Source organism: Trachymyrmex septentrionalis, unplaced genomic scaffold (genome assembly GCF_001594115.1).
Source record: "Trachymyrmex septentrionalis isolate Tsep2-gDNA-1 unplaced genomic scaffold, Tsep1.0 scaffold131, whole genome shotgun sequence".
Lineage (NCBI taxonomy): Eukaryota > Metazoa > Arthropoda > Insecta > Hymenoptera > Formicidae > Trachymyrmex > Trachymyrmex septentrionalis.
Window position 1 is genome coordinate 313,152 of NW_017304450.1, and position 26,750 is coordinate 339,901.

At 29.2% G+C, this 26,750-nt stretch overlaps 1 protein-coding gene across 1 annotated transcript in view; it reads right to left on the reverse strand.

The window, feature by feature from the left end:
- LOC108757007 overlaps positions 1-26,750 on the reverse strand; it is a 293,512-nt gene that overhangs the window by 5,756 nt on the left and 261,006 nt on the right. Inside the window, exons 4-9 of the mRNA XM_018501233.1 lie at positions 25,618-25,749; positions 13,084-13,293; positions 11,330-11,590; positions 4,829-4,945; positions 4,588-4,701; positions 4,254-4,397 (exon numbers count right to left, since the gene is read on the reverse strand). Coding sequence (XP_018356735.1) covers positions 4,254-4,397; positions 4,588-4,701; positions 4,829-4,945; positions 11,330-11,590; positions 13,084-13,293; positions 25,618-25,749 — 978 coding nt within the window. The remainder of the gene's footprint in view (positions 1-4,253; positions 4,398-4,587; positions 4,702-4,828; positions 4,946-11,329; positions 11,591-13,083; positions 13,294-25,617; positions 25,750-26,750) is intronic.

The following is a 26,750-nucleotide window of genomic DNA, read 5'->3' on the forward strand; positions in this document are numbered from 1 at the left end:
TATTATATGTATAAATTTTTACATTTTATGATTCTCTGAGTTGCTGTTATTTTTTAAGCAACCATCTATATCATTTTCACCTATTTGTATATTTATAATTTTTAAATTATATATTATTCAAAATTTTTATAACTCAAAAAATTTAGTTTTAAATTTGATTTTAAGTATAAAAAATATTTGTAAAATGTAAAAACTTCATTGAACAAATAAAATTACAAAACATAAGTTATATTCAGTAATAAAATGAAACAATAAAACGGATGAAAACTGAACAAATGTTACTAATTTTGTATATATGCGTGCGTGCAAGAAGCGAAAAATTGTTTAAATTAACATAATCTTCAATAAAGATAATTGTGTTATGTAGAAAAATTGCAAATTTAAGGTATGTAATTGCATTATTCTCAATTATGTTGCGTGTGTAAAAAAATTAATTAATTGCCGACGATCCAATTACCGTGAAACATAGTTTTCATAGTTGCTTTTGTACATAAATGGAGTTCCAATCATATGTCCGCACAAAAGTAGAGAGCATTAAATTTTCATTAATGAAAATTATCGAGCAAATCCTGTGCATTACTGACAGTACTGACAGTACTATTGTTTGTTGAAAATTTTAACAATTATTTCGCCCTTCTATATAAATCAATTGATCAAATCAAATAAATGTTGTAAATAGCACAAGAAGCTTATATTAAACATTATATGTCTGTACGACAGAGAGAGAGGGGGGAGAGAGAGAGAGAGAGAGAGAGAGAGAGAGAGAGAGAGAGGAAGAGGAGGAAGAGGAGGAGGAAAGAAGGGAGACGATAAAAAAGAAGGTAGAGGAGAAAATAAAAAGAAAAGGAAAAATGGTTAGTTAAACTTGTAATTGAAAACGAGAGAATAGTTTTCCATAGTTCGATATTTTTCTTGATTCGATTCGCGGCATGATTGTGTTATTAAAAATAGGATGAGAGGATTATTTTATTTCTTGCTATGAAGTGTGCAACAATTTACCAACTTCTATTTTTATTTTAAATAAAAAAATATATAGTAAGAAATATATAAAAGTATTTAGGATATTATTATTTAAATATTTTATTATAAAAATATGCATCATTTATATGTAAATGTTGAGTTACAGATTTTCAGATTGATTTTTTTGTAATTTTTACACAATAATTGAAATATTCAAAATTAAATAAATATTTTATTTTCATATAATAATAATAAAATTGGAATTAAAACCATTTTATGGGAGTACATCGCTTAAACACAAGAAACCACTTGACGATCAAAGTTAGCTGTTGAATTGATACTTATACGTATTCTTATAATACTGTTAACATTCCGTACTAGAGATCCGGGTTCGACTCCCAGAAATCTTTTTCTCAATAAGTTTATTACATTTTTTCAAGATTAAATTTGGGGGATTATTAATATTTAAAATGGATTGCGTTGAAAGATCGACAGTAACGGTGCACAATCATATTTCTGAAATAAATTTATTTAAATAAGAATGCGTATAAGTATTAGTTCAATATTTAAATTTGACCGTTAAGTGGCTTATCGTATTTTATTTTCAATTTAATTTTTTCGGTAAATTTTAATTTAAAATGTTGCAAGAAAAACATTTGTTTTCTATACACCATAAAAATATACTTACTTGCAAAAAAAAGAAACGGATAACTGTAACATTACAGTAACCCGTTTCTTTTGTGGATATATTTATAAGTATATTTATCTTTTAATTATAAAACATTTTCATTGTCAATATCTATTAAAATTTCAACAAATAAGCTTTGAAAAATACTCTAACTCTAAAAAAAATGCAAGATCTATTATAATGCTCCATTCGTAATGAACTCAGAAAAATTATTCGCCAATGCGATTATTCTCAATATCATGTCTCCTTGTTTAAATGTGGAAAGCTATACAGATAAATTTTGAGATAAAATTAAAAAAATAAATTAGAATAAAATAGTACGATCATGACAAGGGAGCATTTCCAAACGGGAGAGATTCTATGAATGATACGTATTTCGATTATTTTTTTATTCATCATATAAGAGATATAAAATTCACGTTGGGTCTGCTCTTCTATTTTCCCACTCGTAATAGACACATTTGTTTTTTTTTCGTCGGTGTCATTTCGTTTCACATCGAGTAATATCGAAATGAGTAATATCGTTTTTTTTATCTTTATTTGATTAATTATAAAATTACTTTCTACGATATATAAATAGATTCGAATTTAATAACATGTCGATGGCGCTAGAAGAAAAGTGCGAAATTGCGACGACAGTAGTACGAATAATAATGCAAAAAACAACATCAGTTTGCGATTGTTCTCCCAATCCGAATTTCTCTTCGTTTGCAAATTGTTATTGCAAGATTCAAAGTCACTCATTCTATGCTTTAATTAGTTTCTATTTAGCTTCTCATCTAAGTCTCTTCTTTTAGCTAAGTGATATAATAAATTATTGTAATTATATTTATTTACAGTTTCTGATATAGCTGATTACTTTAATTGGAATATACAATACACAATAGAAATATGATGTTTATAGTTCACTCTTATTAACATAAACTGTTTTAAAATCATGACAAATTGTATTTTTATCAATGAATATCACGCAAAGATGTTATCTGCGTAAATATTAAATATATTGTTACTACCATTATTATTTAAAATTATTACAATATTTTCTTTCTTATTAAATTTAATCTGCATTCAAATTGAATTGATATTGTTACATGCACTCCAATAACTATACGTGATTCTCATTTGTCTCGTTGTCGTTTGAATAATTTTCATACATTTTAAAATTATAATAAAAAAAATTTTAATCTGGTATAATCTATTCAATTTATGCAAATATTAGACATTTTTTAATAATTTTCTATAATACTTACTTATTATGTGTAATTACGTTATGTTATTATAACTTTCTTATTATGTAATTACGAACCATTATTAAATATTATTTCTTCTCGTAAGATAATACATCTTGTTCTATCATTATTATCCAGATAAATATTAAATATATGGAAGCTTCCGGAAGCGTTGTCCGAGAGAGTGTTCCGCCGGGAACGACGACTGGATTAAAGGATGGAGTGTATCCGCGTGGAAATCGAGAATACGTAATAGTGCGAGTTCTCCCCCGTGGACGTGGAACGCTGGTCGGGCAATTAGCTAATTCCCAACGAGGCGAAAGGAACGGCAATAGCGCGAGGACAACGTTGCCGAGCAACGCCGTTTGACTTGAAACTTTTTAATTAACTCAAATCGCGAGTACATTTCGGGTCTTTTCTGCGGTGCCAATCGCGATAGGAAAAATTCAATCAAGCTAATTCGATTGCTCTGCCTTAGCTTTCTTTTTGTCAACAGCGATTGTCTAACATCTATTTTATTGATGGTACCTACACTGAAAACAACTTCATAGAACTAATTTATGAAGTACAAAAATTAAATTAAATTATCATTTGAAAACTAAAACTATAATAATACTATTATATGAGACAAGAGTTTATTTAACGTCTACCTATATATATCTTGAATTAAGATTATACATGCAAAAGTATAATAAAAAAAATTTTTTTCTTCGCTCTTAATAGCTTTTTTCTTTGCAGAGAAATGGTGCGAAAATTTAACTCTCGGTATTTTGTTATACTCAATGTTAAACATCATAGCGCACTACTCTCGATTTACGGGAATTACAGAGCGTTTATTGTTCTGACGTGCAATCCCGCAAAGAGGTGTAAACGAATGGATATACCGGTTGTGTCATTTCACCATTATTTCCTCTCCTTTCCCGACACTACATTCTAACACAAAAAATGCATCGACGCTAACCATTTACGAATATTCGCACTTTTCAAATACGCTCTTGCTGAGGTGCGAGAGATCAAAAAATTGAGAGATACATACATGTATTGTATATGCATGCATTGTCCCGAGCGAATAAAATGTATCGATACCGATTTCAATTTGCCGGACGCAATGGAACTCGTTACTCCAAAATTTTAATAAAATTTGTGAAGCAATTACGTCGATTCAATATACATATATGTTGGTTATAGAAAATATTTATAATATGTATGTTGAAGGTAACTATATATAAATTTAGAATTGTCTTTATAATTTCCTGTTATACAATTTAATAAAAATATAAGATATTCTATAAATGTGTATTATTTTTTCTTCTAATATTCAAAATAAGCATAAATATTACTATCAAAATTGAAAAGAAATGTATATGCCCTCTTACTGTTTTTTTCAAGCGAGATATCGGGGACATATTGAGGCCAGCGATGATCGCCATCAAAGAATTGAAATTGCCAATGTTAAAACATTCACGAGCAGTCTCAATCCAGTATTCGACGACACGAACGCGTTGCTTCTTCTTTGCGTGCTGAAAAAGGGAGAAACTTATTATAAAATGTCTAGCACTTTTTGTCATCCTTTTGACAAATTTGAGAAGTATATTTTTGTATTATTATTAAAAAATTTTGATTAAGTAATAAAAATAAGATTAAGTAGTAAGTAATAAAAATTATACCCAAAATGTGCAATGAAAATTTATATAAAGCTATCATATTTACCTTACAAACTTCCGTCGCTACGAAGTAGCTCAGTCTATTAAACCATTGAACGTATGATTCGAGATTCCGGGTTTTCTTCATGTCTTTGAAAGATGTTTCTAAATGCGGTGACTCCTGACAGAATAATAAAAATAATAGTATTTAATATATAATTGTCATACAAATATTAAATTGCTATAAAAATATTTATAACATAACTCAGGTGTAAGAAAATTGTAATTTTGTTTCGAAATAAACTTACTTTGGCGAAAGCCTGCACAAATTCCTCAGGCCCAATGTAAGACAGTCTTTCAAGTTCTACGTGAGTCAATTGTTGTGCTAGTACAGTGGCTGATGGGCAGAGTTCGGTAATGTCCACCTAATAACGATCAAATAATAATTTTATACTGACACGTTTAAAATAATATCTTTAGGTAATGTCATATTGCAAACATTAATTTGCTATATTTTCGTAAAATACGAGTGTTACAGAAAAACGGTTAATTTAGATTTATTTAAGTAAAATGTTTTTCTATAACGTTTTATTATTTAAATTCTTAAAAATTATGAATTTATATTTTCTTTGAAATCAATCAATTCAATCTAGGTATATGAATTCATATAAGAAATCACAAGTTTTAAATAATACAAAATTGTTCATCGAATACATCGTTGCACTCGTTAAAATGGACTCTACAATTTTTATTATATCAAAATATTTACTTTATCGTGCAAAAATTATGCATATGTCTTCGTTTTCTAACATAATCATTTTTCTCAGTAATCACTGTGCTTATAATAAAGTTTAGTTAGAGCATTTCATGTATTTATTAAGTCTATCTCTATTAATTTACGAGATAAAAAGGGGAGACCATTTATACGGAAATTATATACATACATACACACACACATATATATATACATATATTGTATATATATATATGTATATATATATGTGTGTGTATGTATATATTTATATGTGTGTGTGTATGTACATATTTATATGTACATATTTATATTCGGCGCAATATCTAAAGAAAGATATCGATATCATGGGAGTATAGTTTCCCTTTTTTGTGCAAGATTGTATTGTGAGACTCGTGTGATTTTTTGCGATCGAATGATTACAGGTAAATTTTCTTAATAACTTTTTCATTAAAATATTGTAAAAATTGACGGAGGAAGAAGAAATTGCATAATGTAGAAATACCATGGCTCAATCCTTTGATTTCACACAAATCAGGTTACGAAATTGGTCCCGAACAAATTATTTTTAATAAAAGCAAAAAATCAAATTTAGAATAAATTATTCATCAATATTATTTTTAAAAATAATATTAATTTTTCTTACACTTTAAATGATATTTACGTTGGTACAAGTCTTCGTGCATCATTAATAGATAATTCGTAATCATTAATAGGTAGTTAACTTCTAATCATTGAATTATGTATTGCAATTATATATTTTAGTTGCTTTTAATTAATTTAATTTATGATAGTAAATTACGAATAAACACAATAAGTGATCTCATTCAATTAAGGCTCTTAGTGCCTCATAATACTCTTTTATTTACAATACTTTTCATTTCACTGAAAAAAAGTGTTTAACTTCAAAATATTAAAATATTTTAACCTTGTCTTCATTTTTTAAACACTTAACTAAAACACTATGCGTTTTAAATCTAAACACATAGTGTTTTGTTTATTAAAAAAAAGTTTAAAACTAAAACATCTTTAAGTGTTTAAAAAATGAGGACAAGAATAAAACATATTTCTTTTTACATATTATTATTATTTATTCACGTCGCCTGAAATTAACGTTCCATCAACATTAACTAATTATTGCAACGAATAAAGCTCTTTTCCTTTATTTGTATTAAATTAATCCAGTTGCAATATATTGATTTATTTCAATGTATTGGCGAAAAATTTGAAAATTCATGAGTTATTTTTAAATGATATAAAATTTTTTCCTTTTTTTATATAATAAATTTTTTCGCTTTATATATACATATATATAATATATATAAATGAAATTTATATATTTTAATTAACTATTTTAATGCAGATCTTAGATAATGTATAAATAATGAATATATTATGCAACAAAGAAGAAAAAGTGCTCAATTATTGTATAAAGATATTCTTTGTTTTTATTCTCTTCAATCTCAAGAAATTGCTCTCTTTGAGAAAATGCTCAGTAAAGACAATTTTAAGGTAAAGCAAAAGTGTGTTGAGTAGATAACTTATAACAAAGAATGACATGCACACTTCACGCTTTCTCATGCAATTTTATTTTAAAAGAGCGAAACTCATCTGAATTGACGGATGAAATAAATTGAAAGTTAAAAATAAAATCTGACGTAGGCGGAAAGGATGCAATCATGAACTCAAGGTATTTCTACTAACTTTCGATATAGGATGCACTTAGAAGTTGCTCGAAAGAAAACAAATATCAAAAACTCATGATTGGTCTCGTAAGTTACTCTTCGTTTTAAACAAAAAGAAATGATCTTTTTTCTGATATGACACGTAACGAACGACTGTTGCGAAAGTTCGACAAACTAATAATTCAACTCTTTACGCTTGGGCTTATTTGTATCGTTATGTTGACGGATAAAATAACATAATTATATTTTAAAATCTATATCTAGTATAAAAATTGCTTTTAAGTAACAACGAATTTAGTATATCTTTTCGCATCTTGTAATTAAATACATGGTACTTGTTAAACAATAATAAACATTGCATTACGTATAATTTAAGGAATAAAATGTATGTAAATCCTTGAAAAAAGTACACAAAACTCAGTTAAAGTTTTAGAAAAAATAAAATAATAAGAAATAAGAACGAGAAAGAAAGAGAGAAGAAGAAGCTGAGAGAAAAAGAACGAAAAAACAAAAAGGAGAGAGACAGATTCAGAAAGAGAGAGGGGGAGGGAAGGGGGGGAGAGAAAGATATAAGATATTAATAAGATAGGTATTATTGGTCTTGAGAGCTGTAAATTCTTCTACGTAAAGTTGCTGTCATTGTAACATGTATAGGATAAGTTGAAAAATGCGCAAAGGCGAATTTGCTGTTTAATAAGCCGAAGCTTCGCGAAAACTCGATCTGCTTTTCCTGTCTTTCCTTCTGTTCTTCTTTTTAGTATTTCTCTTTTTATTTGTACAAGTTCTCATCTTTTCTCTTCTTATCTTGGAGCTCGAGATAAGTAATTTTCGCACAAATTACAAATCACATACGTTAAAGAAACCGTTAAAGTAATCACGTTCAATTTATTTATGTACACAGTATAAAAGTTTTCGATGTAACGATAAACAAAAGAAATTTTAATAAATGTGACCATCGTCAAATAAATCAGGCTATTTTGATTACAAAATTATATGTATCGCTTATTACTTGTTATTTCTTTATAAAAAAACAGTATTAAAAAAAATAAGAATTAAGAATAAAGTGTTCGGTAAGTAACAGAAAAAGTAGTGTTATAAAGGATAATATAAATTATTATTGTACATTTATTGCATTTTTTACATAAATTGATGTATGTATATCCATCAAGGGTTTCTAAACATAAACTGGTTATCCGAAAATTTGTGAGTGTTTAAAAGTATCCTATTTTCTTGTAGAAACTACATGACACTTATCATATAATCAAATATTATCGTTTTAATGTTCTTTAAAGTAAACTCGCCGGAAATTCCATCTCGCAGATTTAATAAACATTTTCGTTCCAAACATATGAATACTTAATTTTACTTCCATCCCGCGCGTAAGTATTATAATAGTAAGTATTATAATAGTTGTTTAGTATTCATGAAATTAATTCAAAATTATTGCATGCGTCAGTTTAGTATAAATTTTGCTTAATTTGTTATTTGGATCGCGCTAATGTTTAGTATTTTGCGCTTAGTATTTTAAAGACATCTTATTCAAAATAAAAAAATAATTTATAAACACTGAAACTGTTTAGCACAAATATGATGCAAAAATAAAAATATAATTTTAATAGAAATAAAAATTTTATAATTTTTATTCTTATATTTTCATAATCCTGCGGTACAACTATGGATTTAAATTTTATGTATTTGTGGCTTTCAGTTTTAAAAAAGTGAAAAAATTATCGGCTGTAAAACATCGAAATTTTGCATTTTTTAATAAAATATGCTTTTCTCATTTTTCAAATAATTTAAAAATATAATATAAAAAATTTTCTTACAATCATGCTTAGTAATAAAATTTAATAATTAGTAAAATTTATCTTTACAGTATTATATGTTGTATCAGATATGTTGTGTCCGACCGATTTCTATTCGTGCAAATTTCTCGCAAGTTCGATGACTTAAATTATATATTACATTTTATCATTTTCCAAAATAAAGATTAAACATTTGTTCTAAGAAAGTTGAAAGTATATAATTCAAATTGAGCTTTTGAAATATTAAAACAAATAAAAAATAGAGTAAAAAACGGACAATTAAGAGTCTTAATACGTGGTAATTGATGCGATTATCATATACATATATATTTCGATTGTATCTATTACATAATATACAAAACTAAACGTTTCGGCTATATTCAAATCATCCTCAGCAGTCTCCAATCATAGCAATAATTGATAACAATCTAATGTTCATAACACCAAGAAATCAAGTGCAGCAAACAAGTCTCACAGATTATTATATCTGCATTGTATGTAACCGTCAATTAGCTGATTAATTACGTGCGAGCTACTGCACACTATAACTGAACAATAATATAAATTAAATAAATTAAAATTAACGAAACAGATAAAATCAAGTTAAATTTCTTGTAAGAACATAACGTTCGCAGTATCAAAAGCAGAATCAAGTTAATATATCATAAGTTGACTCTGCTTTTGACACTGCGAACGTTATGTTCTTACAAGAAATATAATTTGATTTTATCTATTTTGTTGGCTTGAATATAGCCGAAACGTTCAGTTTTGTATATTATGTAATAGATACAATCAAAATATATGTGTATATGATAATCGCACCAATTACCGCGTATTAAGACTCTTAATTGCCCGTTCTTTATTCGATTTTATATTTGTTTTAAAAGTATTGTATATGTTTGTAAATTTTTAGAGATTTTTTGAACTGTTTTAAATAGATGAAAAAATAAATAGAATATTTAGATTTATACCGATAAGGCACCGTTTTTGCCTGATATTGTAAAATTATTTAAAAAGTTTGTATAATTTTCTAATAATTTAATGGTTTTTTTTTATACAGAAGCTATTTATAATAATCAAAAATTTTAATTAAGATTTCAATAGAATTAGATAAAGTTTTTTTTGCATTAAAAAAATTGTTTTGATAACGTCCGCGTCTACTTAAAAGGAGTTCTCTGGAGGAGCAGCTTAATATCGGTGCGCTTCTCATCCTGATGAAGTAAGCGACAAGATTGGAATTAGCAATGGATAGAAACATAGCGGTAATATGCAAACCTTCTGGTATCGTTGAAAAACTTTTGTTTTTAAATGATTGATGACTCCATTTTTATTCTAAAATTATATAAAATTGTGCTTCTACAATCCAAATTTACGCTACAGTATTCTAATTAAAAAAATTATAACACAATATGAACAGCAATATGTTATTTTTCATAAATAAAAAAACGCACGCACGCACATGACACCGTCCGGTATATTTAACTAACTAATGTAGCTGCAAATTACCTATTAGCGGGCATTACAAGCGGCAGATAGGCACGCGATAATCAAATTAACGGAATGGTTAACGTCTCCTGGCATGGAAACTGCACTAACAGGACTAACCGCGCAAAGTGCACGTGCGTACGCTTATGGATCAAGTTTGTGCGTTTCGATCGGGATGCGGATGTGTGTGATACATGGATGCAAACGGGATCCCGACATTCGCGCGTATAAACGTTATAACAGTCGTGATATAGCAGTGTGCCATGTGTGGTACGGTCAAAGTGAGAGAGAATGAAAAGCATAAGAGGCGGAGTGTTACCCGGAGGGAGAATATTATCGCTTCATTATGCTGAAAGTCCTCGAAGGGTCGATATACGATTACGGTAAACCGAATAATCGAGCTTTGCAACATGGCAATCCGGTTTACACGAGTAAAATCCATATTGAAATTGCGGAACAGTGCAGTGACCGGATTACAATGCGTGATTGACCAAGCAGTAGTACTCTTTCTCTTATTATTTTATTACCTTAGATTCAGTTTATACAGCTCCATAATGTGAATTATGTAGGAAATCACATCTTTGTAAATATGGAAGTAATTTGCTGAATCCAACAATGAGATCGATTATGTAATGGACACATATTGATACAATTATATAAGTTTGACTTATATATGAAACAAGAGTTATTTTCTACAAATAACAAATGTTATTCTAACTCAATAGAAAATTGTGTAAATTGTTAGCATAGCAAATCATGCCTTAATTGTCATCGACTTTTTACGAATTATTTTGCGCTATTTTGATTAATTTCTCGATGAAGAGATAGTCTCGTTGCCATTGAATTGTATTATTCAAATGGATTGTGCATCGCTGACAAACACTATTGTATTACGTCTCTGTTTTTCTTAAAATCAAAAATTTGCGGATATCATCATGTATACATTTTACACGCACAATCTCAGAGAGATCAGCGATGTTACAGTTTGGAAAATGTCGCGCTGAGTCACTAACTAAGCCGAGGCGGGACAGCGAAATGCAAGCTGACGGCCGTAAATGGGCGCTTGTACCGAAACTCACGAACCTGTGTAAGCTGCTCCGTCGCTGCCTCGGTCGCCAGTCTGGCCAAGCCCTCCTCGTACCTTTCCAGAGCCGTCAGTCGTAGAAGCAAGTTTTGCAGCAGCGCCGAAACTTCCTGTCTGGCCGCGGCGTCGACCGCAGCGACTTTCTGCGTGATGGACCTAACGTGACCCATCACTCTCTCATCTCGGAAGTCGTACGGGAATGTTTCCGTCCATTCCGCTAGCAGCTGCACCAACCGCGGCACGAAGCGATGTAATCGTTCCTGGAATACACACGTACCAGATACTTTATCGTTTTTCAAAAAAATGACGGAGATGATCTTTTATTTTAGGACGCGCAAAATGTATTTCAGAATGTGAACAAAAGTGATAAAACGAGATTAGCGTATTAATAAGAGAGAATATTTGTAGCAATATTTGGTACGTAAAGGAGGAATTATAGCAACTTTAGTTTCAAAATAAAATATTGTTTAAATATGTATACTTCAAAAATTAACATATAGAAAAACTAACGCAGTAATATTTATGTATGAAAGAGTACTTAAATTTTTTAGATTCAATTTTGAAAAAAAAAAAAAGATTTTAATAATTAAATTTACTGTGAGTTTACTGCGACCACAGTTTTATTCCATTCAAATATAAAGTACTAACGGAGAAGAGAAAAGATTGAGAGAAAGAGAGGGAGAGAGAGAGAGAGGGGGGGGGCAGGAGGGAGGGAGAGATTAGGTATACGAAACTTTTGGTACTTTTTATATTTCGTAATAAATGGAAGGCAACAAATTGCGCACGTAAAAGGAGAAGAAAAGTATCATAGATCTTATAAACATGGATACTCCTTGTGGCTATAATAAGGGGATCGAGTTGACAAAGCGAGAGAGTGTACCTAATATTGTTATGTCCAGCACTGTGTTGACGCCGACATTCGTGCCGTACCGTACCATCTACGAGCAAGTGAAACATGAAGAGCGTTACCGGGACGAGCAGCATCTCAGCTGTTTAACGGATTAGACAGATTGATAGATTTTTGCAGTTGGGAGTGTTGGGACGTTAACTATGCTCGAACTCTCCTTCGATCACTCCTCAGTTTCTCCGCCGTACACGGTTATTTTTGTTTGTTGTGTATTCTGAATAAAGCTTTCTTAACGAACGTGTGTCTTTTCATTTCGTGCGCGTACGTACGAGCTTGCGATTCGATCGCACGAGAGTAACAATACTTCAATCTTTTTATATGAATGAGACTATATTACGCAGACTCGGACGCAATGTCATATAAATATGTAGGTATAAACTTCAATTATGTTTTACTATTTATATTTTAAAGCATAATCGTTCATTAAGTACTTACGCGAATGAGAAAGGAAATATTGCCATTCTTCCTCCAATAATTCTATTCACATAGTTCCAATATACACGAGAATATACACCGCACATCGTCTTGCTATTTTTACAAGACTTGATCAATTATAATCTACCGGTTAGTGTCACTGCGTGATATATTTAAAATTGTTGATCATTTCGCATATTATTTCAAGTATGCGTGTCGTATGTACATTTGGTATAACGAAGGATAGAATACGTCTCTCTTTCTATCTAACGGGAAAGACGCACCCGTGTGTATAAGATCTATGAAATAATATGAATAATAATCAGAGGCACGATTTTGAGATGAAGTAATATACGATTTTCATGTGATATCGATAAAGTGTTCCATGTCGTTTCACAAATCGAAAGTATAATTGAAAGTAATAATACTTACCTTACCGCCCTCCCCATTCAGATTCTGTTGATGTTCGCACAGAGCGCAAACTTCGCCCAAAAGCTCGTGTGGCTTGATGAAGAGTCTGGCGCTCAGTAAAAAGGCAAAGAGATACGCCCGATCGGGATAATATTCCTCCGTAGGCACCATGTGCTGCACTAATGCCTCGAGCGAGCCTGAGACGAGGTTGCCATCTCTGTATACTAAAGCCTGAAATAGTATACGAGTTAGGTATATAGTAATAATACGATAACACAATGCTGCGAATTTAGTACACTTATCTGCTATAGAGTTGGTATAATAATGATTAACTTATGAATAATACTAATATAATTCAAAAAATTGAAAATATTTTAAATTATATTTTTAAATATTACAAAAAATTTTCATATTAAATAAATTTTTTAATATTCTTTGAAATATTTTGAATTACAATGTATACTTATCTTCAAATTTTCTGTCAATATAAATTTATTTTGCAGCTAAATACAGACTTACAGATATACCTACATATTCTTGAAAAATTATAATTAGAGCAATATATGTACATATAAAAGCAATTTTTATTGACTATTTCACTAATTGTTGTAGGATTATAAACATTTTCTATAAACAGTGTACTGAAATGTTTTGATTCTTATAAATTTATACTTAGAAATATGCAATAAATGTATATAAATTATATGATTTTGTGTGTGTGTGTATGTATGCTCGCGCGCGCGTACATATATATAATCAATTTCCGATAATTCATATCATGATATTTATACATATGCATATATATAATAAATATATGCATTATACGAGCTAGCAATATGCATAATTCCGGAACTTTTCAAGTTTTTTCCATCGTGCAATTTTGCATTACATTTTTCATACATGGGACATCTACGAGTAAAAACGTGCGCGGAATGTAGAATTTGCTTGGTAGATATCGTCGAATACCTTCGTGAAACGCGCTTTTGAGTTAGATCGTTTCAAAGTTGGCGAATGCTAAATCTGTGCATCGTCAAAGTTGCACTCATAGCCTGGGTAAGCTCTAACAAGCTGTCGGGTATTCAAATTGGATTCCAACTTAAACTTATCGCGTCTTAATACGACATTGACGAGGTAATATTTCCACCATAAACGACCGTTGAAATTCTTGGCGCATTCGATTATCTCAGTAATCGGTAATATCATTCCAGAAATGCGTATACACATGACAGATGTATAAACGAAAATATCATGGACATTTATTATACAATATTACCATAAGTATAACGTTGTCAATAATCGATCAATTGTGTGATTAACCAGATTGATATTAAATATTTTATAAGCTCAATAAATGACATTTTAAAATTAAATTTTATAAGTGCAATAAATAACACTTTAAAATAACAATTTTGTTAAATTGTGTTATTTTAGCTAATTCTTATATATTTTTTATGCCGATTTTGAAAATAAGGTTAAAATTTATTCTACAGACTCCAATATTTTGTAACCGACTCATTTGTACTAAAAACTTATACATTTTGCTAACAATAACTCGTTAGCTTCCGGGATCTTTATCTTAATTAAAATGATTTATTTTTGTTTATAGCCTTTTATAATGAGTAGAAAATCATGTTAAATTGAAGTATCTATTCCCTATAAATATATATATATATAATTATTTAGGTTTAAGTAGAAAAAGAAATTTTTAATAAAATATTCAAAAATTTTTCTATTTGTTTTCTTATCGTTATTCAAAAATCCTACCCTTCTCATAAATTTGGCAAACAAATTTGAAATCAGAAGAAAAAATACTATAAAAGAAATACTTTATCACATTAATTTATTGTAACATAAGCAAAGTAAAATTTTGTTGACCAATGTAATTGATTACTATTATAATTGATAAAGAGTCTTCTTTTTCTGCATGTTAAATTCACGTTATAAGTATATGTATATACGTGTCATTATTTTTGTATATTTCTTCCCTCGCAATATATGTTAAAAACATTCGTAAACTGATATAAACTTGTGTGACCTACATAAAAGATTTAAAAAGCTTAAGCTTAACTTTCATTAATGCAATATTGGCGGGATAACGTTTTCTCTTTAACTCGAGGTATAGAAACTTTCAACATCAACAGTCAGAATACATTGGTTAATCCGAAAATGTGAAAATCTACCTCATCTATTACCTACCACATGTATTATTCTAAATTTCTGTCTTTCTCTCTCTCTCTCTCTCTCTCTCTCTCTCTCTCTCTCTTCCCCTCCTCCCATTCTCTTTTTAAAACTCTTTAAATGCAGATTCAAAGTAATTTGATTATTTCAATAATGCATTTGTTCTTCAAACTTGTTTTAATTCAAAACGTTTTCAATTAACGCGCGTATTCGCTAGAAATTCTTTGTTGCAAAAGCATTTTAGTAATCTTCAGAAGATAAGAAAATAAAATTACTGTAGTTTCTTTTTTTTTTCTTTTATGTATTTCAGAAACTTTCGAAAATATATATTTCTATTAACAAAAATCTTAAATTTAAAATAAAATTTAAATGGAACTTTAATATTAACGAATAATAAAATATAGATTTTTTTTAGGTTATTATTTTGATAATTTAAAAGTAATAACATACTAGATTTGTATTCTTTTATTAACTTTTACAACAACTTTGTTAACTTTTATGAATATCATTCTCTCTAAAAAGATGTGGATATTATTTAAAATCTTTATTCATAATCATTTTCTAATAAATGTCACTAGCTTTACTTCAACTTTGTAATGTGGTATTTTATGATGGTGAATGAATATTGTTCGACTAGGACTTTACGTGGCTTTGAGAAGTTTTAGGTTCAATTAGTTTATTGAAACGGAGAGCAGGAGGTCGTAACGATACGGTACTATTACGAAGTTTCCACAGGTCGTAAAGCGTTTCCATCCGTGCCACCTATTTTCCAGTAACTGCAAGTAACAAAGTGAATGCTCTAACACTGTTCCTGGTTTCTCTTTTCTGTATTCTCAATTCGGGTTATGTTTGCTTTCAAAAAGAAACTAAACTGCATAATCTCTTTAAGCAACTTCAATATCAAATAATGAAGTCATTTCTTTCCTTTTATTTGTAAAAATTATATTGTGATTAATAACAGTCTACTATTATATATATGAAATTCAAAATTATCGCAACCATATAAATTTTTATTTGTCTTGTTTGTTATTTCAACTTTTTTCTTTTTTCTTTTTAATGAATATATAGTATGTGCACATTTATATGTTGTATATATTATGTACACGTTTTTTCTATATTTAATATTCCAATACTTTGCTTTTTTTTTGTTATATAAAGTTCCAATACATAATAAATATCTTTATTTTTCAATTCTTATTCTTTTTATAAGATATAATGATAAAAATATGATAACTAACTGTTTAATGATTAAAAAAATTTCTGGAAAGCTCCTCCAATGATAAAGTATGTATCGTATAAGACGACGCAATTAAGTAGCAACTATCAAGAAGTCATGGATGAAAGGTATTACATGAGAAAAATCAGACATTATAAAAAGTTAAGTAAAATACTTCTCTTAAAATGGCGACGCTGTTCTCGTAAAGACTAATCGTAAGGCTGATGAAAAATTAGAAGGACCAAAAAAGACAGGATAAAATTTCTCGTAGGTTGATGGGAAGTTTAACTCAATTTTAGTTAAAAAAAGGAAAAAATATATAATTCTTAAAGCCATACGGGACATAAATGCAAAAGCCTAAGCAACAAAGTGCGGGAACATTTTGCAAGGATTAATCAGACAAAAGAAAAATGAAAAAAAAAGCACGCCACCCGCGGAAGCTCCTTTGTACTTTGAACAAAGCTTTTAACATCTATGATACAATTTCGCTCGTGGCTTATTAATGATGAGTTGATGAAATGCATACGACTTATTGGAAAAACGCGACAGCATATATAATCATAAAATTAATAAATATATAAAAAACTGTTTAAATATAATCGTAATCATCTAAGTTGTGGCAACTAAATTTTAGTAGTGTTCATAGCACTATAAAAATTAGAAAAATGTGTAAAATAAAATTATACTAACGCTAATAAATGTAATTAATTAAGCTTTCTTTCATAAACTATATATAACAGACAGATAATATAATACAATTTTAACAACAGATATATCGTTGATAGACTTAATAAAACTTCAAGTTAATCGGCTCAAAGTAAGTTCAAATTTAAAACTAATATAGATTTATTTGCGTGCACGTGCAAAAACAAAGATTAATTAATGTTAATAAAAATGAATAAAAGTAAATTAATCATTGCAATAACTGAACTAATTATTATTTATGTTATCTAAAAAATTAAATATCACAATAATAAGAAATTAATAAAGAATCAAAAGAAAAAAATTAAAGAATTTGTACAAATAATGATGTTACGTCAAATAAAAAAATTGTAAAGATTATTAGTTTTTTCGAGCCAGGAGAATGTTGAAATAATTTAGACGAAATATGAAACAAGGATGAGTTTATAAATGGCTTACTTCCTTAATTTATGATTCAAGCATATTACTTACAACAAAAGGTTTGTCTCTCCGGCAATCTAAAACATTCTTCCTATTCCAAGATCTGAATATCCCCGGATTATGTTAGCGTTACTAAGCGTATTTAGCATAGTATTACATCGCTGAAACATTATCCCTTACAGTGACTGCAGAATGTAAATTCCGTCTTACGGAATAATCTGATAGTCTTAAGACGAAGGTCTCAAAATAGATGCTCCATCGATCAAAAGAAAGGAGATATGATCTTATTCTGTAGAAATTACATATTATGAGCCGATTTCCTATCGTAATAACTAATTTTTAGTTAGAAACAAAAAGAATGTTCTATATTTTATAAATTACTATGTAATGACATGATCTTTTTGATATATATATATTTAGCAAATGTAGCAATGTTAAATCGAATAATATTATAACATGTGCGTTTGTACAACTTTTTCACAAAGTGAAAGAACTTTTCGTAGATCTATATATAGTACTATACAGTTGCATCATGCAATCTGTTGCATCAGTTAATTAAGCAAATATGCACTTATTAGTTACTTTTTTTCTATTAAAAACTTGATCTTCGGTTTCTCGTTATTTATTTCCGCTTTAAAAATATCTTCTTTATCTATGTTATCTTCTTTCATCTATGTTATAATATTTATCGTTCCTATCAAATATTATCACATTATAATACTCATAATTCGCGTGCGCGCTTTTGAGCACTTGAAAGGTTTAATAAAGCGGATTCGCGGCCACTTGTGAATGCGAGTATGAAACGTTTTACCAACGTTTTTCGTAATATAGGTGAAGAAAAATGCATAATGCTAGGCAGATAGAAAATAACGAAGGAGGCAGAGAGAAGGGTTGTGAATTCAAAGCCCCCGCGCTACTGAGCGTTTCTTTGTTATACCGCGCGCGGCTCTTTTTTTTGCTCTTCCTTTTCATCTTCTACATATTTTTTTCTTTTTTCGACAAAAACGCGCTTCTATTCCTCTATATTGGCTAGCTGTGGTTTTTACATATCCGACTTAATAAAATGTTTGATGCTTTCCTCATCATTATCATCAAGCATTTATCTATACAATTATTTTTCTTTACTTTTTCGAGGATATAAAATATGTCGAATATTTTTAAATAGAAGACTTTATAAAACAAGCAATTTTGGAAAAACAACTGTGTATATCTGATACGTTTATATCTTGATAAGCAGATTAATTTAATTAATTTTACGAAAATATTTGGAAAGTAAAACTGTAATAATAAAATAAAGCGTTTGTAAAACAATTAAATATATTTTTAAGTTTTATGTTCTCACTTTTTAATTAAAAAAAATATATCTTAAGAGATTTATTTAAAAAAATAAAATTAAGAAAAATATATTTTTGAAATACATAATATTTAGAATCAAAAGAATTTGTTAATAAGTGGTTATATTATAATAAGTGGTTCAAATATTAAGTTCTCTCTTGGACGGGGTATGAATGGATGAGGAAAATAGAACGTTTAAGGGAGGAGAAAGATAGAAAGATAGGGAGAGAAAGAGAAAATAAGTGAAAATGGTCAGCTGGGAGGCTATGGGAGTGTATGGGTGTGGGTGGGAGGGTGTGAATGAGAGGGTCTGGGCAAGTATATGTGCGTGTGTGCAAGAGTGTGGGTGTGGCGTAATATATATTATACGTATGTATATATATATATGTGTGTATGTATGTATGTGTGAGAATGAGAGAGAGAGAGAGAGAGAGAAATACAAAATGCGAAGAAAAGGCAAAACGAAAGAGAGGAGAGAAGATAAGGAGAGGAATGAAATAGAAATTAAGAATTTAAGAAAGTGTAAAATTTTGGAAGTTTTTTGTAATCACTTATGTGAAGACAAATAAATAAATACTACTATTAAGTTCTCTCTTATTCGATTATATATACATATGTATAAAATATCCAAATATTAAATTTATCTTGTGTGTGTGTGTGTGTGTGTGTGTGTGTGCGCGCGCGCGCGCGCGCGCGCGTGTGTGTAATAATAGAATAAAACTTTTGGACCAGTATTAACAAATTCTTTTGATTCTAAATATAATGTATTTCAAAAATTTTTTCTATATATAATATGTAGATATATACACATACTATTGTTGATTATATTTTTACATAATAATGTAAAATTACTCTGAATGTTCATTAATCCATATATAATTGCTGGGTTTTTAATTTAAAAAATGTTTTGATAGAAACAGTGCAAGAAGCACATCAACAGTTTCCAACACTCGGTTTCCACACAATTCAGTTTCTTTATTACGCGATATTAACGCTCGCAGATGACTCGGAAGAAATTAAAGAAGTCTGAATAATCACAATACTGTATATTGTTAATCGCAACTTCAACAGACATTTCGCTAATCTAGCTTTTAATTAAGCAAATATGCGAGTGCTGGAACAATTCGCATTTGTGAATGTACTATACGCATCTTCATAAGATTCCTCAATTTTGCCTGCACAAATATAGCAAACAATGATAATTTCTCTTCCTTTCCTGTCCTTATTTTCTCCCCAAGTTAGAGTGAAATCGGAAAAACAAAATGTGCACAAAATTTAAAAAATCACATTGAATATTTACTAATAATTGTTTCATTTATTGTGTTAGATATATGGTTTCAGCGATAATACTTTTGTGAGAGATTTCAAGATTAGTATAATCTGAGATAAGACAGAAAATAAATTGGCAGCATAATGGCAACGGAATTGGTTTCTTTACTGCAGAGAATTGCTACAAGACATACAGGATAGATGTTTACGCTTGTGATTCGTCTGCGTCTTCTCTAAATACGTTTACAAGATCCATCAATCGACAAAAAGAACAAAACAGTTCCAATTTAAAAAACAACTATTATATAATTATTAATAAAAATTCAGATAAATGAGAGTTCGGTGCGGTAGTTATATTTGACTTGCTACATTCAAACGTTTTGTCAAATATAACTTACCTATACATTTAATCAATGTTTGTGCACTAAGTACCGAACTCTCATTTGCCTGAATTCTTATATTATTTTAATTTCGAGAGTCCGTAACTACCATTTCTGTTATAATTATTAATTTTTTTTAAATCGAAACTATTAAAGAGAATTTTTTATCTGTGTATATTATTAAAATGATCTTATATAGGAAAACTTTTTCTTGTCATACATATTATTCAAATTTAAAGTAACTTTTTGCAACTTGCTATAAACGTATAATATAATATTATAATTCAGTATTAATAGTAACTATTAATAGTACTATTATAATATAATTCAATATTAATAGTATAATTCAGTTAATAATCACGTGTTACGTACCACATACCTATACCATAAAGATAATGCAAGAAATTATCACTTAATAAACAATGAAATGAAGAGTAATTCACGAAGAAATATGAAAAAGTACCACACGCTTTTTTCGTCTTTTTTGTCCGCAAAAAGATTTGGATTGCAATTATGAAATTCGTTCTTCTTTGTAAAGATTTACAAGCTAGAGCGAATTGAAACAAGGCAACAGAATGCAACGCCATTTCCAAATGTCGGAAATTATTTTTAATTTTCCAATTTTTATATTATAACCATTCATGCAACAAAAAAGAAATGCAGAGCGACTTAATGCATAAATTTCTGTCTATTTAAATAATAAATACTTCCAATTTAAAAACAGAATAAAGAATATACATACATACATATTATTATTCCGTAAATTTTTATTTCGTAAATGCTCAAATTTTCAGTTTTCATATAAATTATTCAAACGATTTTCCAAAATCTTTATTTAATAACTTTCAGTAAATATTTTTTAAAAAGATATGTAGATGATAATTTGAATCGTAACATAAATAAATTTATGTAATAAATTATTTATTATAACTTTTAAGAATTTTTATTTTTATATAAAAGAGATTAAGATTTTTGAATAATAATTTTTAGAAAAAAGTAGATATAAGAGACACTATGTACCTACATCCCTTAAGTATTAAAGAAATATTATTCTTGAATACATCATCATAGAAATAATTTATTTAATTTTAAATAAAACTGAGAAAATGTAACAACTAGTCCCATACTCAGAATTACATGTCACACATTCCAGATTTGACAGTAATGTGTGTATTTTTTAAGACATACAAAATATATAATTTTAATTTTAATGCTAATATATATTAGTTTTATATATTAAGAAATAATAGTAATTATATTATTGATACAAGAGTAAAATAGTCATTTTAATCATAATATGTGTAATTTGTTTTTGTATTATAATTCCTATATGAAAAATGAAAAACACATATATGTCTATATGCAGTATTATATTTGTAAACATATTTTCTAAAAACGCGTTGATTTAAAAAGATCATCTAATCCAAATTTCTCATTTTGACCAATCTATCCTATATGATTGTTTTTAGTAAGAGATTCTATTTTTGTCAGAATAATGATTAATTAACCGCGGCAAAAATTCTAAAACATGGCATTTCCTATGATTACAGAAAAATTGCGATTGATAATGTCAAAAATTTATCAGACAACAAAATAGGAGATAAGAAAAATTTATTCACCAATTTCATTTTTTTAAAAGTCGTTGTAAATAATATACACAACGCTTTTTTGAAATGCAAAGCATTTTATACAATAAATTAATATTATATCAGTAATAGTAAAAAACGAGATTTTTCTGTTATATACTGAGTTATAAATACGTTGACAATTAATCCCAACTGGCCCCGATCTTTCTTAATATTAAACATCAAAGTATTAAACATCAAAGACGTGTGCTATGTGCTCTACTTATTGTTAGATTTTTATTTTCTACAAAGCAGTATACAGTAAGTATACATACAAATCAATCATACAATAACGATTACTTAATGTTCATGAACTATCGAAATATGATTCTGCACGGACAGTTATTTTTGCAGCACAAAGTAAGCAAAGCAAAGAACCAATTAGCATTGCGAAAAAGCGATAACAATTATAGATGTCTTATAAGTCTTTATTTAAAGCGGACGCTATATGCATAATTTAGTATTTACTGTGATTCTGAAAAGAGAGAGAGAGACATTTGTACGTAAACGAAAAAACGTTTTCATACGTACAAAAAATATGTAATATATATTTTACATTTTTACATTTATAAAAAACATTTTAATATTACTACATTTATAAAAAGTATTTTAATATTACTATTGAAATATATATCAATATTTAAAATATTTAAATGTTAATATTAACTCTTCCTCCACCTTTTTAAGCGCATGTATATACATATACATTCAAAAAAAAATATAATGATGCTACGAAAGTATGTATATTAATGTCTTATGTAAAATGAGTGTACATGGTTAAATAAATTAATGCACACCGTTGAATAAACTATTTTACAGTTGCGATAACTGTATAAAATAATTTATTCAATTATGTACATTAATTTTACATATAAAACTTTTATAATTGACATCATTTATGTCTTTTCCTCTGAGTGTAAACTTTTTTCAAATACATGTAATACTCATACATATATTGTGTTTATTTACTTGAAAGAGAGCAAAGAAGAATGCATTGCAATTTTTGGATGCTACGCATTACATATACCGACATGAGAATATATACCGACGCGAGATATAAATGTTGTAGATTTAAATATTATATATCGTATTTCCAATTTCACTTCTGTTATATGAGAAAGAAGAGATGAATACGCAAATACGTAAAGGTGGCCACGAGAGGCGAGGTGCTTTGATATATCAGAACATCTAGAAAACAGGACGAGTCATAGTAAGCACAATAAAACTTGCCCGACTTCATCTGGCCTACCGTCCCACCACCGCTTTTCGATTATAAACTGCTAGACGATCGCAGCAAACGACGTAAGCATTGTCGATTTTGCTGGTGCATGTAAATCGATAGCATCAAAAAAATTGCAAAAAATCCGACCGAAGTGGAAAAGAGGAAGAGCACAGAGAAAATGAGAAAAGCGATGAAAAAATTGTTGACGCCTATCGTTACGCCAATATTTCGGAACGAACAATCACGGTAGGCATGAGCTTTTGCGGAAATTTGATTAAAAATACCCATAAAACTAGACTAGTAATATCGACCAGGCAATTTATTCGGATTTTGTAAAGATAGCTTCGTTACACGTATATATTATGTATATACTACTAGTATTATGTTTAAAAAGATGAAATTATTTTAAAACAGTACATTAGCTGTGCCCTCTAAAATATACATATAATGTTCTTTAAAATAGTTCTTTGTTAATAATTAAGACACGCGAAATATTAGAGAGAAAAACTCAAAATTACAAATATTTAAATAATTATGTAAAAAACTAAACATTATGACAAAACTACCTTCATATAAATATTTTATTTACAAAACTACACTTAATATACAAATTATATATATGTACATATTTTTCTAATCTTAGATAGACAGTCAATATAAATAATAAAGATAGCAAAATTCAGACATATTATTAAAAAAAAAAACAAATTTAATAGTAATAATAACAATAATAGTAATAATGTATCGGTGAAATCTCATAAACATCGTTAGATCACAAAATCTGCGGACGACTAGTCGATTTCATCTCTATCTGCACCCCTTTTGTTCGATGTTCGCCCATGAATTTCAACCCTCATCCAGTCTTTACTGCCCATCTCTCTGCTTTTCGGAACTCGGTGAAGCGGGTGGAGGGACGCAGATAACGGTTTTAATTCCGTACGAATGGATCGACGTGCGAAAAAACGGCAGGGAGAATCGTCAGAGAGGCGGATTGATGGACTGCCGGGAACAATGGTTAACTTCGGAAGTAATCGCTTAATTCCTGAATTTTAGCTAGCTCCTACTGTCTGTAGGTTAGATTCCGTATTGCACACTTTCCGGAATCTTGCTGTTTTCTTTTCCTTTCAACTTATGTTATTATGCATAAGAACTATTATGTAGTATTCTTTAATTCTCTCAAGCACAGATTATATCCTTTCTTAGGATAAAAATTGAGCAAATTTATACTATTTCATATATATTATCATTACCAATACGTGATTCTGCTTTTGTTATCTAATATTAATTCAGGACAAACTCTCTATAAGCACACAATATATTCCTAAAATACTATATGAACATTATTTATCCTTTTCGTATACAACTTTCTAAGAATATTATAAGGAATTTTTATTATACTAATTTTTCTTAATCTTACAAAAAAGAAATGTAAGGTTCATAAATTTAATAACAAATGCAATGTATCCGCACATATAATGACAACAAAGTTTTATTCATTTTTGTTGTGGATAATTTAAGATGAAAAAAAAAACTCTTACCGACGCTAATGAGCGCAATGACAATGATTTCCCATGACATGTCGGTACGAGTTCTTTTTTTTTAATCGACCTGACGAACTCTCGCGATTTCTCGTATGTGTACGTGGCAGTAAAAAGGTCCGCTCGAACTGAAGTAATAGAACGAAATAAACAATAGCACCTAACACAGTGAACAGCCGCTTTGTTGCTCGGTTCTTTTGCCATAATCAAACTTTTGTCGCAGTGACACACTTGGGAGAAACTTTTCCGAGTTTATCGACAAAGGAAACAGTTTGTTCTATTTTCATTTCGTTACTGCACGATGGTGTTTTGAAATTTATTAACTTAATCAAACAATTAAAGACAATTGTCGAATCAAATTATATAAATATAATGAGTTATAACATTCTAACATCTATAATAGATATATTTAATATTGCAAAAATAAAATTTGAAAAATTATGCAACCCGTTATTGCGCGAGGGATTTATAAAGTGCACAATGGATTTTCTTGATTGTTATATTAGTTAAAGTTTTTCAAAACTTTAACGGGAAATATTAAGATTTCGATGTACATATATTGCGATACGATATAATTTTACACCCACACACACGCGCGCGCGTATTATTTAATAAATTATAAATATATACTTATGTACAATTATACAAATATATCTAACTGTATACTTACGAGCTCTGTATCTATGCCAGCGCCGTCCCGGATGTTTTCATGATCGACACCAGCACCATTGACCATTCCAGCGCTTGAACCAGTTGCACTTGCTTTTCCACCAGCACCACCAGCTGGTGTTTGTGGTAAGCTCTGAAAAGTGAAGAGATTTATTTTTCAACAATATTGAAAAAAGTCGATATTGAACGATATTTTTTGAAAATTTGTTGGATGTGTCATTTATGTTATCGCAGCAAGTAAGATAAAAGTTATGACATATACTCAAAATATAAATATTATTCGTTATGTATTGTATAATCGAACTTGAAAATGACTGCTGCGACAAACGATCTAATAACCAATCAAAATACCATTAGAAGTTCAATAACGCAACAGTGCTCGATTTATTTTCCGCCCAAATCCGCGTGTTGAAATCTCATCTCAATTTCACTTCAATGAGATCCTTCCTTTTATTCGTAACATCTTGAAGCTTTTCTCAAACTCTTCCTTGCGGCGTTCTATAGAAAACGAAGCTGCGCCTTGCCACGAGTGCTGGCTTTTACGGGGAGGATTAGATGGTGTAAAGGATGGTCGTAAAGGGAAATTCCGTCGAACGTATTTGCCTCGATCGTTTTGGTCGAGGCAAGAAGAATAACCGCCAAGACAAGCAATTTGTATGCACTGGGAAAATGTGTGCGCGACAACATTATATAGGGACTTTGCCTATTCTACATTAATGGAAGTCTCGCTACTCGGTAACGGTTTTGTCGAAAGGATTACGACACGGTCTTTAAATCAATTTCGCCAACGTGATAGAACTCTTCGAGTTTCCGACATCAGGATTGATCGCCTGCCATCCATATCCTGCATAAGACCAAAACATCGCGAAAACTTTCATGTAGCATCCAGTCGATGCAAGTTCTCAGTGACAAGCAATAATTTTTGAATAATCTACCCAACACGTCTCACGAGGCAAAGTATACGATATTGTTTACTAAGTAAGATTGATTCATTTTTTTTAAAGCAGCTATCTACCCAAAAATTCGTTTACATATTAAAGCCAGTTAAGGTACAACTCTCATATTTCAATTTTCCAATCAGATTTGGATTATCTATTTATAAACATATATATATATATATATATATATATATAT